The sequence below is a fragment of the Thamnophis elegans genome, chromosome 2 (genome assembly GCF_009769535.1).
Source record: "Thamnophis elegans isolate rThaEle1 chromosome 2, rThaEle1.pri, whole genome shotgun sequence".
In the NCBI taxonomy this organism is placed as follows: Eukaryota; Metazoa; Chordata; class Lepidosauria; order Squamata; family Colubridae; genus Thamnophis; species Thamnophis elegans.
This window is the reverse complement of record NC_045542.1, coordinates 143,748,274-143,762,524: the sequence shown is the minus strand read 5'-3', so window position 1 is coordinate 143,762,524 and position 14,251 is coordinate 143,748,274. Positions and strand designations below refer to the sequence as shown.

At 43.0% G+C, this 14,251-nt stretch overlaps 1 protein-coding gene across 1 annotated transcript in view; it reads left to right on the top strand.

Moving 5' to 3' along the window:
- The window catches only part of LAMB2 (laminin subunit beta 2), a 76,465-nt gene that overhangs the window by 10,479 nt on the left and 51,735 nt on the right, over positions 1-14,251 (top strand). The window contains exons 2-8 of the mRNA XM_032212031.1: positions 1,422-1,591; positions 2,940-3,075; positions 6,338-6,411; positions 8,446-8,634; positions 9,029-9,092; positions 12,104-12,309; positions 13,204-13,324. Coding sequence (XP_032067922.1) covers positions 1,422-1,591; positions 2,940-3,075; positions 6,338-6,411; positions 8,446-8,634; positions 9,029-9,092; positions 12,104-12,309; positions 13,204-13,324 — 960 coding nt within the window. The remainder of the gene's footprint in view (positions 1-1,421; positions 1,592-2,939; positions 3,076-6,337; positions 6,412-8,445; positions 8,635-9,028; positions 9,093-12,103; positions 12,310-13,203; positions 13,325-14,251) is intronic.

The following is a 14,251-nucleotide window of genomic DNA, read 5'->3' as shown; positions in this document are numbered from 1 at the left end:
ACATTTGAAGGACTTATGATTGGCCTGAGGCTATGGTCCCAAGGGGTGGGGAATGGACTATTCTATATATCAATCGCTTTCGCGCCTAATTAAGCAGACTTTGCTTTGCAACTGCTTGCTTACCATTTGTAATTAGTAAAAGTACTTTTGATTTCCAACACATGGAATCTCTTAGCCTTTCTTTCCTAATTATATAATGGAGTGATGCTGACACTTACATTTTATTCAACTTGTGTTGTTTATTTTGGGCTTTATTAATTTCAAAAGCTTTTAAGGCAGTTGGGTTTTAGGATTAGAGAAAAGAAGGACCAGGGGTGACAAGATAGCAGTATTCCAGTATTTGAAGGGTTGCCACAAAGAGGAGGGAGTCAACTTGTTTTCCAAAGCATCAGAGGGCAGGATAAGTACCAATGGATGGAAACTAATCAAGGAGAGAAGGAAGCAACCTGGGATTAAGGAGAAACTTCCTAACAGTGAGGACAATTAATTGGTGGAATGACTTGCCTTCAGAAGTTGTGGATGCTCCAACACTGGAGGGTTTTAAGAAGAGACTGGACAGCTTCTTGTCTGAAATGGTATAGAGTTTCCTTCTTGAGCAGGGGGTTGGACTAGAAGACCGCCAAGGTCCCTTCTGGCTCTATTCTGATTGACTTTACGACACAATGGAATCAAGGAAGAGGAACAGCTGGTGAAGAAGGGAGCAGAGCCAGAGGCTGCTTTGCCTGTTCTGTGCTGCGCACACATAATCACTAAAAAATAAATCGCAATTTCTGACAATAATCCCTTAGCATCTGGATTAATATCACTATTCCAATTTCTCAATATAATTATTTTAGCCATCTGCCATGGTTGATACAACCACAATTCCTGATAAAGAGTCAGATTCCAATGTTTAAATACATAGTTCAACATCACACCAACATCATGAACATTTAGAGATTTTCCCGTAAGCATCTTTACATACATTAATACACTGTTCTAAAATAATAGCAAGCTATCACATTTCACATGGGTCAGTAAGCCTGCAAATTTCTTTGATATGTGTAATGACGTCCAAAATTTCAAATACATTCTTTGGGGAATCTAGTATATCTTAAAAATATTTTTTTTTGTTTAACTAACTTTTATCTCCAGATCTGAGATTTCTTTTTTGGTGGATACTAAACAGATAATGCCCTGATCCAGTAATTTGCTCTTGAATAATTATGCAGTGGAAAAAGTTTCTCTTCCAATCATTTTTCAGTTGGAAAACCACTGTTTTGTGTTAACCTGAAACTCAGACTTTGCTTTTAACAAATCCAAATACTTCTAATAGAATCTTATTCTTGGCTTGTCATTCGGATCCTGATGGGTCAGGGCTTCCTAGGGCTCTATCCTGTCTCCAGGATAATATTTTCTTTTGGTACCTCCTGTCTCCACAGTGCTGGGAGGAGTGTTGTGCCAGGAACCCGAACATCCCCATGGCTGTTCCCACGGCAGCTGCTACCCAGCCACTGGAGATCTGCTGGTAGGCAGGGCTGATCGACTCTCTGTCACTTCTACCTGTGGCCTGCGACACCCACGTCCTTACTGCATTGTCAGTCATTTGCAGGTGAGTATTGGATTGCAAAGGTAGGTAGAGATGATGATGGTGGTGACAATTAGTTTAATTTAAGTTAAATAATATTCATTTATTCATTATTACATAAATAAATAAATATAATAATATTATTAGTTCTAATAATAAACAGAAGCATGGATTTCATGTTTAATGAATAAAAGTAAATAATCTACTATATACTTAGATGTTAGTTCTTTTGTCCTTGGTTAGGACTTGAAATGTTAAATTTTTATCAGTCCCAAGATGTGAATTGAATTGAATATTAAATAACAACAACAACAACAACAACAAAAACAAAACAGTGATACCCATTGTCATCGGGGCACTTGGTACCATGTCCAAGAATTTTACAAAATACATAAAGAAATTGCAGCTTCCTGCAATAACATCAGCGGAACTGCAAAAAACTGTGCTACTCGGAACATTGTACATCTTAAGAAGGTACTTGGTTGATACCTAGGACACTGGCAGCAACTCGTATCAACCATTAGCACCAATCAATGGTATTTGTGATGCATTTTTGAATATTCAGTTGACTGAGTTTCCTGTTTAATTAATAAAATATATCACAACAAGAACAACAACAACAACAACAACAGCAGCAGCAGCAGCAGCAGCAGCAGCAGCAGTAGTAGTAGTAGTAGTAGTCACCTTAGGTGCAATCCCAAAACACTGCAGCACCATTTGAACACCATCAGCATTGACAAATTCACCATCAGTCAATTGCAGAATGTGGCTTTACTTGGAACAGTTTCCATCCTGCAACAATATCTCTAACACTGTCAACCATCCAGATTTGCCTATTCCAGGTTCTTGGTAAGGACTCGATAGGTAAACAAAAAATGCTGAACCCAGCCTGAACATGCGTGATTATAGTTGTTGTTGTTTTGTCCCTTCAAGTCATTGTTGACTCCTGACAATTGGACAGGTCCCTGAAGTTTTCATGACAAGATTTCAGAAGTGGTTTGCCATTGTCTCCTTCCTGGGATTGTGAGAGAGTGACTGAACCATCCGCCTACATTTACAGCTGCTTGCAGTGTCCTATGGTCATGTGGCCATCATGGATTCACTTAACAACCATGCTGTTGCTATTTGACTGCAGCATTTTCTTAACAACCATTACAACAAAACGTTGTTGAAACACGGCTCCAGGAATTGGACTTCCATTCACTAGTAATTCTACCCTGCAGGACTCTGAGCTAATTTTTTGCAGTACAAAAGCTAATAGCTCCTTCTCTATCTGTTTACATGCGATAAAAGTTTCCTTCCGTATGAATTTCTCCCCTGAATCCATTTTTATAGGGAGAATATCCTGTATGTGACTCCATTTCTTTAACAGGATGAGAAAAAGTGTTTTGTGTGCGACTCACGTCGACCTTATGATTCAGTGTCCAACCGTAACAGCCATCGCATTGAGAATGTCATCACTGCCTTCGCTCGCTATCGGAAGAAGACCTGGTGGCAGTCAGAGAATGGTAAGAAATGGAAATCTCCATACATAAATGCCAGGATGACAAGTTTTTGAGGAGTTGTACAGGCAATCCTCAGTGCAAATCAGTTGTACAACCTGTAAGGTGCTGATGATGTTACCTAGTTTGGTAATGAAACGTCTGCAAGAAAACAATCAAGCTCAGAAAATATCAAGGACCCCTCATGCAGTATTGTACTATAACAGTGATGGTTAACTGTTTTGGTACTGAGTGCCGAAACTGGAGCACGCGCTGGAACCTGGAAGAGAGCAGCTGGCCGGTGAGCATGGACACAGCAGCCAGCTGCATTTCCAGGTTCCACCCTACATGCGTGCACAGCTGATCCGTTGTGCATACACAGTGGGCAGATGCTTTCTTCTGGGTTCCAGTGCATGCATGTGCGTGATGGAACCCGGAAGAGCAGCTGGCGACGGCGCATTTGCCCACAGAGAGGGCTCTGTGTGCCACCTCTGGCACGCGTGCCATCGGTTTGCCATCACAGGACTATAAAGATGTTTGATCTAGCACCTGCCGGGAAGGGTGTATTTTATGGATGGTTGTTGCCTAGAATCATTGTATGAGATAGGTCACCATGTGAGTCCTATAAATCACGAAACAAATGGAACCATCTTTCAGAGTAGAGCACCATAAATGTCCTCGAGTTATCTTAGCCACCCTGAGATGCAGATGGGCATGGTTTGTCTGTCTCCTGAAGCCTCCGGAGGGCCTCCGGGGGAGGTGGGGGAAGCTCTTTTCACCCTCCCCAGGCTCCTATAAAGCCTCTGGAGTCCGGCGGGGGGGGGGGGTATGCCTTTAAAAAAGGTTGAACTTGCGTGCCCTGACAAATGGCTCCGCGTGCTACCTGTGGCCCGTGTGCCATAGGTTCGCCATCCCGGCTCTAAGATTTATTGTTGAATACAGGCATGTCCTTAAATCTTATGACCTGTTGCTGAATCATGAGTAAAAGCTTTCCAAGAAAGGTGCTTTAAGGCCTTTTATACGATAACAAGGAAAATGGAAAGTCCCCTCAGGCTACTCAATGTCTGGTGTTCGGGTCTCCCTTTGGATGCTCTACCATAATGCAGAGCGCTGTGTGTAGGAGAGATGAGGCTGATGGGAGATGGGATGGCCTGGTCCCTGCTGCACCATCGCAAGGGTGTTGTAAACTGTCTACCAACAGGACTCCTAAATAGGCATAGCCATTTTCTTCCTTCTACCGTGTGTTTCTCTGCAGCAGCAAGCCAACCTCACCCCCAGGCCGGCCTGCCTTGGATCTGCCTGTTCTTTGTTCCGAGGCAGAGTAGGAGAGAGGGCTTCCCCAGAGTCCCGTTGCTTTCCTTTTTCTCCCACGCAGGGGAAATGCTGAATCATGTACCACCAAGTCCCTTCTTCCTCTGATTTTTGCCAGGTGGGGGTGGGGGCTCCTACAGGAAGCGCCAGCTACTCAGAGAGGAACTCAGCACCAGCAACTGGCAGCCAGACTGTCTCTCCCTGGGTCCAAAAATCACCCACACAGCTTAGAGCTCAAGTCTCCTTAAGCAGGTCTTCTTCTGCTGGTTCCTTGAAGTTCCCAGGTGCTCCTTCTGCCTAGATTCATCTGGAGTTGCTCTTCTCCTTTGTTCCGGATTGAAGAGGGTGGACAAGGGGATGAATCATTTCTTCCCCATTCTCAGCTTTAAAAAAAAAAAAAACATCAGAGAGGCAATTTGCAGCCAAGCAATCAAAACAACAGTTTGCTTAGAATATTTACACCAGAGCAATATTTTATCTGCCCAATACAATGTGGGGTGGGTTTTTTTTAATATAAAAACAATTTTTATATATTGTTAAAAAGGAGTAAGAGCAGATTGTTTGGATCAATTTAAGAAAAATAATGCACAGTTCTAGGGGAGTGAAACTGACCTAACTTTTTGTTAGTTTTAAAAACCACTGTGAATAACCTGTTCCCCCCAAAATAAGCCCTCCCTAGATAATAAGCCCAATTGGGCTTTTGAGCACAGGCGCTAAAATAAGCCCTCCCCTGAAAATAAGCCATCCCCAAAAATATTGCAACACAGCAGCAGCCATGAGGTGACCACGCTCATTGCCTCCTGTACCTCAAAAATAATAAGACCTCCCCGAAAATAAGGCCAAGCGATTATTTCGGGGGTCAAAAGGCGAAAGATTTATACGATCTGAAGAGAAACCAGAGTATTTCGGGGGTCAAAAGAAAATAAGACCTTGTCTTATTTTCAGGGAAACACGGTATATGTATATCAGTAATTTAAGTTGTCCCTTGCTTAGTATATTTTGTTTTATTTTTGAACTACACTTCCTAAGAAACTAGCAAACTCCATTATAAAAAGTCATACATAAAATAATCCAATATATTATCTGGAATTACATTCTTGTATCATTAATGCGGAAATGTGTTTATTTCTTTATAGTTCAACTCTGTCTGACCTAATGGTAGAATCTTATAAATTCAGGAACTCTTTCCTACTACCTGTATGGTTTACAAGACATATTGAGTGGTGGCGAGGAGGTTTTGTTAAAAGAGGCCTGCCTTCCTTGTCAGCTGTTGGTGGTGGGATTTTGGCAGCTGCTGGAGTTAAAGTGTCCCTGCATGTTGTACATATAGAGGGGAGGGGAATTTACTATGATTCTTAGTAGTGGCTGATTAAGGCTCACTGGTGCTCTAAGCACTGACAAATGTTGGTACCCTCCTCCTTTGTACATACAGAACAAATCTTCATTGGGTTTTTTTTTTCTTTCTCAATTTTGCGGTGCCACCTTTGGGTCTGGTGTCCTAAGCAAGTGCTTAGCCTGCTTAATGGTTAATACACCACTGGTTCATAGATTTCTCCATGGCTCATAGAAGATACCCAACCACAGTGTTCCTCAACCTTCTCAACTTTAAGATATGTGGATTTCAACTCTCGGAATTCCCCAGCTAGCCATGCAGGCTGGGAAATTCTGGGAGTTGAAGTCCACATATCTTAAAGTCATCAAGGTTGAGAAACACTGCTCAATGTAATTTGAAAGGTGGAAAAAGAGCAACAGTGAGCCAGCTGTCATTTAGAAAATTGGGTCATCGCCATTATTCTATAATCAGAATCCCAATAGATTTCTGAGGAATCTTGGATTCCCTTCCCAAATAGCCGCCTAGAGTTGCTTCAAACAGCGAAGTGGTGGTATATAAATTTAATAAGTAAATAAAATTAGGTCAGAAACCATTGCCCTGATATTTTTCTGGGGTCCACTATCACCCATTTCTTTATTTCTTTAGGAGTGGAGCAAGTCAGTATCCGCCTGGATTTAGAGGCTGAATTCCACTTCACGCACTTAATCATGACTTTCAAGGTATGTTCCATTTGACCATAGCAATAGCAATAGCACTTAGATTTATATACCGCTTCACAGTGCTTTACAGCCCTCTCTAAGCAGTTTACACAGTCAGCTTATTTCCCCCAACAATCTGGGTCCTCATTTTACCCACCTCAGAAGGATGGAAGGCTGAATCAACCTTAAGCCGGTGAGATTTGAACTGCTGAACTGCAGCTAGCAGTCAGTTGAAGTAGCCTGCAGTACTGCATTCTAACCACTGTGCCACCTCGGCTCGACCAAAGACCATAGGGGAGGGTTCCCACGATGCCTTTTTCTTTAAGAAGCATGAATGCGTTTCTCTTTGGGGAGCATTTGTTGCCTTATACAATTCTTCACAGGGGAGGGCCTTTATTTAAAGTACAGAACAGACGCCCATTTCAATGCCGATTTTCCTGTCTGCAGAATCTAAAGGCAACACCTTTGTATACAGTTTCCTATAAGACTGAAACTCCATTGTATACAGTGATACAAATGATTTTTCTTATGAAATGTGGGGGGGAAGCCTTATAAAACTACTTTGTAAAATATCTGATTAAATCTGTTTCATCTATTATGTAAACATGTATAATTAACACTTGATTTGATATATTATTGAGGGGAGTAACAGAATAACAGTTGGAAAGGACCTTGGAGGTCTTCTAGTCCAACCCCCTGCTTAGGCAGGAAATCCTGGACCATTTCAGAAAATGGTTGTCCACTCTCTTCTTAAAAACTTCCAGTGTTGGCGCATTCACAACTTCTGGAGGCAACTTGTAAAGATGACTTTGTTAAATTTCGTTTGCTTCCCTTCCCTAAAGCCAATATTGCAGCATAGCATAGCCTTGTTAAACTGAGGTTCTTAAAATAAGGGTTGACTGTATCCCTGATAGTGTAACCAAAAGAAAAATCTAGGACCATGTGGATGAATACAGAGATGACCTTGGAGAAAATATGTGGTTGTTGTTAGTTACAAAGTCGTGTCCGACCCATCATGACCCCATGGACAGCGTTCCTCCAGGCCTTCCTGTCCTCTACCATCCTCTGGAGTCCATCTAAGCTCATGCCGACTGCTTCAGTGACTCCATCCAGCCACCCCATTCTCTGCCATCCCTTTCTTCTTTTGCCCTCAATCTTTCTCAGCATTAGGCTCTTCTCCAGTGAGTCCTTCCTTCTCATTAGGTGGCCAAAGTATTTGAGTTTTCTCTTCAGGATCTGGCCTTCTAAAGAGCAGTCAGGGTTGATCTCCTCTAGGACTGACTGGTTTGATCGTCTTGCAGTCCAAGGGATTCGCAGGAGTCTTCTCCAGCACCATAATTCAAAGGCCTCAATTCTTTGGCACTTAGCCTTCCTTATGGTCCAACTTTCACAGCCTTACATTGCAACTGGGAAAACCATAGCCTTGACTAAATATGTGGTAACCATTCATAAAACCTAGCCCAGCCAAACAGAAAATTTGAGAGAGAAACTCAGGATTGCCTCACCTTGATTCTCTTTGGTTTAAAGTGGGAAGGAAAAATATCATCAGACTTCCACGATTCTATTACGGAAGTCTGATATTTCTTCCTCCCTCCTTAAACCAAATAAAATCTATTGATAGCCTGTATCAATAAAGTAAAACTCTTTTGTGATGTCTGCTCCTTGACCTGACCTACATTGAAGGGCTGATAGGCCTTTAACACAAAAGTTATAGTACAGGGCCTGGTTCACCCATGTTTATATTTTATTCCTTTTTCAATATCTCATTATTCTATTTATTGGTGAAATTTATACACTTCCTCAACCCAGCTTAACTCCAGGCAACATATAACACCAACAATTAATGATGATGATGATGATAATGATCAAGATGGTACTGCTACTATTAATAATAATAGCAATACAGTAATTTTAAATGTAGACAATGTAGAATCATAATGAAAACTAAAAGCTGAACAACACTTCAGATGGTAACCTGAAGACCCCGAAAGTGATCCCTATAGATCTCCAGTCCAATTTGGAGTGATTTGTTGGGTGACCATTTCTACCCCGCAGACTTTCCGGCCTGCAGCCATGCTGGTGGAGCGCTCGGCAGACTTTGGCCGCACCTGGCAGGTGTACCGCTACTTTGCCTATGACTGTGCAGCGTCTTTCCCCACGGCCTCCACTGGCCCATTGAGACGTGTGGATGATGTGATCTGCGAGTCGCGATACTCGGACATTGAACCTTCTACAGAAGGGGAGGTGAGTGTGACTCCTGGCTTCAGGGCTCCAAAGTGGAGAATAAATAGTCCTTAACTTATGACCAATCACTTCGTGATGTCATGACCAACCTGAAAAAGGGGACTTAGGACCTTGATTCGAAATTCCGAAGCTGGACCCTCTCTGCAGTCAGGTGACCACATTTTATGACACTTTTGCCAAAACCTGGCGTTTTTGGTTTTCAGCAAAACCTTCCCCATAGTGAACCACTGGCTCACTTAATGACCAGTGCAAGCAAAGGTTGTAAAATGGGTAGGTCATTGGTCAGCAAGCTCCATAAGGGTTGTAGGTAGAGGACAACCTGTAATCAAAGCTACTGCATTCAACCAGGTTTTTTTTTCTCTTCTCTACATTATGTCTTTCTTCTTTCTTCTAGGTCATCTATAGAGTACTGGATCCAGCTATTCCAATCCATGATCCCTACAGTGCAAAAATTCAGAGTGAGTTTTTTCAATGGATTCTGGGGCTGAAAAGAGTAGAGTAGTTTACCTTGCCAACTTTAAAATATTCAGCTCTCAGAATTCCCCAGCCAGCATTCTGGGTGAGGAATTCTGGGTGCTGAAGTCCAGATATCTTATCATTCTCAAGATTGAGAAACACTTGAGTAGAACATTAGTTTGAGGTATAGGAAAGATTTAATATATCCCACTTCCCTTCAAGATTTTCAGAGCTGGGCCGTGTCCAAAGTATTGCAAATTCTTTCCTGTTCCAGATTTATTTCAGGAAAAACCCAAATAGGTTGACGTGTTCTTGGGGGTGTGGGTGGAGGAATAGAATGGTCCAGGAAACAATGCGACATTCAAGGAATGGACTTTTGCTTTTTTAGTAGCATCCATATGTGGTAAGACTACTTCAACTTCTAAAATTCTCGGCCACCACGGCAATAAAGATAAGAATACATTTCAAAGTCATCTCTCTGGGGAAGGCCATTTCTTTATTCTCAGTTGCTAAATCTCAACCTGTTGACGAGAATGGTTTCCAAAGGCAGGCTGTTCCATATCGAGAATACTCCACTGGTGTATTTTAAGCAGAAACTGCAGAGCCGTTTATCATGGGTGAAAAATTATCCAGGGATTTCTTTTGTTGGCGGTGAAGGGGATTATGAAATTACTTTTCCTCCTTTTCCAGTTCTTTTCCAACCCGATGATTCTTCTGAAAAATATATATCCCCCAGTAGACTCAAAATCCTAGGTAAACATGCTGTTACCACAAGAATCTCTTCCCAACGAGAAAATATCCTATACCAGTCTATGTAGCACACAAACACACACACCCATATAAAGGAGAGATTTATTTAACTAGTTAGTTCACTCTGTTTGCAGTCCAGTCTGCAGCTGGCCTTGTCTTTTGCCCTATTTCAGGCTAGTTAATTTTGGCCCTCCATGTATTTTTTGCTCTAGCAATTACTCTGTTGGCTCCAAGGATCTGTCTGGGCATTTACTATCCCTTGCCTTCCCTCCTCCCTAACGTGGTGCATATTTTTCTGATTCTAGCTGATACTTCGTACAAGCCAGTTAATCCAAAATGGTCAAGCTTCTTGCTTTCTCACCACAATCTTGAGGGGTCCTTGGTGCTCTCTGAGCTTGCTTGTTTCCTTGCAGACATTTCATTACAAACTAGGTAACATCATCAAGGGCCAGTAAGGAGTGCTGTCTGCTGTCAGTTTATATTCTAGTGGCTTGCCTTTCAGTGTTGGTGGGAGCTGTCTTAGAGATTCTTTGGTTGGGCTGTTGGCTGTTGGCTGCAATAACCACTATGTAGGCCAAACAGGCAGAACGCATCCACAAACACCAACTAGCAGTCAGAAGACATGATGAAAATTCTTTAATTTTACAACATATAGATAGATTTAACCATAGTTTCCATTGGGAAAATGTGACCATCCAAGACCAAGCCAAGTCCAAAAAACGCCAGGAAGAAGGCGGGCTAGAAGCCAGGCACTCTGATAAATCAACCATCAACAGACACATGGACATTAACCACATATATAGACTATAGTTGGGGGATGCGGTGGCTCAGTGGCTAAGACGCTGAGTTTGTTGATCAGAAAGGTCGGCAGTTCAGTGGTTTGAATCCCTAGTGCCGCGTAACAGAGTGAGCTCCCGTTACTTGTTCCAGATTCTGCCAACCTAGCAGTTTGAAAGCATGTAAAAATGCAAGTAGGAAAATAGGCGACCTTTGGTGGGAAGGTAACAGTGTTCCGTGCACCTTCAGCTTTTAGTCATGCTGGCCACATGACAATGGAGACGTCTTCAGACAGTGCTAGCTCTTTGGCTTTGAAACGGAGATGAGCACCGCCCCCTAGAGTCAGGAACGACTAGCACATATGTGCGAGGGGAACTTTTACGTTTACCTATATAAACCAGTGGTGGGATTCAATTTTTTTACTACCGGTTCTGTGGGCGTGGCTTGGTGGGCACTCCATTTCCTCCCGATCAGCTGGGACTCAGGAGGCAGAGAATAGATGCAGGCGGGGACAGCCAGAGGTGGTATTTACCAGTCCTCCAAACTATTCAAAATTTCCACTACCCATTCTCCAGAACTGGTCAGAAACTGCTGAATACCACCTCTGCTATAGACTATCCAAAAGATACAATCACCCAACCCAAAAAGGAACAAAAAGACCCAAGCACCTCTCCACCAACAATCAGCACCCAATCAGAATGATTAATTCCAGGGTTAACATCAAACCAGTGGTGGGTTTCAAAAATTTTTAGAACCTCTTCTGTAGGTGTGGCCTGCTTTGTGGTAGTGGCTTGCTGGCCATGTGACCAGGTGGGAGTGACTTGTGGCCATGTGACCAGGTGAGCATGGCCAACTTGTAAAATGTGGTGAAATTCACTTAACAACGCTCTTGCTTAGCATTCAAAATGTTGGCTCAGAAACTCTGGCATTGAAGTGTGCAAGCCTTAAAGCTGTCAAGTTACAAGACCCTTGCACCCCTAACCCTTTAGAAAAAAAACCCAGGGGTGTTCAAACTTGACAGCTTTAAGACTTGTGGACTTCAACTCCCAGAATTCCTCCTCTCGCTCTTCATCTTGATGATGTGTGGACCGGCGGGGGGAGGGAGCTGGAACCGGTTCTAAACGGCACTGTAGATTTGTGGAACCTCTTCTATAGAAGAGGTTAGAACTGGCAGGAACCCACCCCTGCATCAAACCAACAATCAAGTAAACAAAATCCCAATCAAGAAACACTCAAAGAAACCAACAGCAAACAGCCCAACCAAAAACCTCTAAGACTGCACCACCCATCTACACAGGCAAGCCAGAATATAAAACCACGAGCAAACCCCACTCCTTACTAGAACGGATGATGTTACTTAGTTTGGGTAATGTAACATCTGCAAGAAAACAAGCAAGTTCAAGAGCAGAGAGTTACAACTATTCTCCTTTATTAGTCACCACAATCTTCTTACGATCTTTTTGCATCTCATGATTTCAATGCCCAGATCTCCTGAAAGTCACCAACCTGAGGATGAACTTGACTAAATTGCACACTCTGGGAGACAACCTCTTGGATTCACGTCGGGAAGTCAAGGAGAAATACTACTATGCGGTGTATGAGATGGTGCTGCGGGGCAACTGCTTCTGCTATGGGCATGCCTCGGAATGTGCCCCTCTCGCTGGCAATCCTGCTGATGATGTGGAAGGCATGGTAAGGCATCCTGGCACAACAACAAATATGCTGAGGCCCTAGGAAAAAAATGCAGAGTGCCAAAGATGATGATAAGGGGCCTGGATATTCAATCATAAGATGAATGGCTAAAGGCACTAGGTATGTTTAACTTAAGGGAAAATCTTAGGGGTCACAGTTTGGCAGTTCGAATCTCACCAGACTCAAGGTTGACTCAGCCTTCCATCCTTCCGAGGTCGGCAGAATGAGGACCCTGATTGTTGGGGGCATTAGGCTGACTCTGTAAACCGCTTAGAGGGAGGCTGGAAAGCACTGTAAAGCGACATATAAGTCTAAGTGCTGTTGCTATTGCTATGCCCAATGGTGACACTAGTCAGATTTAGAACCATGGAGTTTATTTTCTTTATTTATTTAGTTTGTCAAACATGTATGAGATCACAGGTATAAGTGTATAAATATGGACATGAACATAAGAAATGGGTACAAATAAAGGAGGTCAATAAGGCTCAATTGTGGCCGTACTTAGATTTGGCTATTTCTGTGTTTCAGCTGCAAAATGTGTGAACATTTTGTCTTTCGAGGCTTTCCATGCTATCTTAAGAGCCACCATCATTATTTTTTTCCAAAAGCCTTTTCACAGGAAGCCACAGTTCATACCAGAAATAAAAGGCCCTGTTTTTGCATGGGGCTCTTCCAAACGTACAGAATTGGGCTAGCCCAGGGGTCTCCAACCTTGGGCGCTTTAAGCCTTGCGGACTTCAACTCCCAGAATTCCTCAGCCAGCTGGGAATTGAAGTCCGCAAGGCTTAAAGCGCCCAAGGTTGGAGATCCCTGGGCTAGACCACATGACCCTTGTGGATGCTCTCTCCTCTGCCATTGAGGTGTGTGTTGCCTCTTATGTTTGCCTACCAACAGGTCCACGGTCGCTGTGTCTGCAAGCACAACACCAAAGGGCTGAATTGTGAGCTGTGCAACGACTTCTACCATGACCTGCCCTGGCGCCCGGCTGAGGGACGCCGCACAAATGCCTGCAAGAGTGAGTGTGTGTGAACACTGTTGTGCAGAGTCCCTGGCAGGGGAAGGGGGGGAAAGAAGGTATGGTTTTGTGGGAGGGGAAAGGTGTGCACCTGCTGCTTGTGTGAGTGAGGCCATGAGCACCTGCAATGCTGCTCTCATGAGTGGGGCTGTGCATGTACATGCACCAGCCAGCCACTCAGGAGGCCCGGTTGAGAATAGGCCACAGATCGGGAATGAGCTGCAGCCCACAGATTGGGGACCTCTGCTGCAGTGCCTCTAAAGACAAATTGGGGGAGGCTGTGGGGTCAGAAATGACACGTGTCCTCCCAAAACATTTATGTAGATGACCTTAGAGTAGAGGTGTTGATGGTAAAGACATATACTCTACCAATTGTTTAGAATAGAATAGAATAGAATAGAATTCTTTATTGGCCAAGTGTGATTGGACACACAAGGATTTGTCTTTGGTGCATATGCTCTCAATGTACATAAAAAGATAGGATACATTCCTCACAAATCATAAGGTACAACACTTGATGATAGTACAAATAAGCAGTCAAATCATTCTAAGAAACAATATAATTATTAGTGTAAGGCATTTATCACACAGAAGGCTTTCTTCCCCTGAGAGATATAGTAGTCTGAAGCCTTCCAGATATTATTGGACAGAGCCATTCTCAAAACTATGATGAGTATGGCCTACAGTAAAGGGATGCTAGGAGTCTTTAAGTGTAGCAGCATCTGGAAGATCACAGATCTCTTCCACATGTTCATTAGGATGCAGCAAAGCAACCTGTCAATTATTTAACATAGTATTTTATACACAGAGAAAGATTTATGTTTCAAGCCGGAACAGTGAATGAATGCTTATGTGGTAGCAGGTCCCACAGAACTTGGGTCAAACAGATCCCACGGGATTGTTGACACAAAGACATGCAAGAAAATA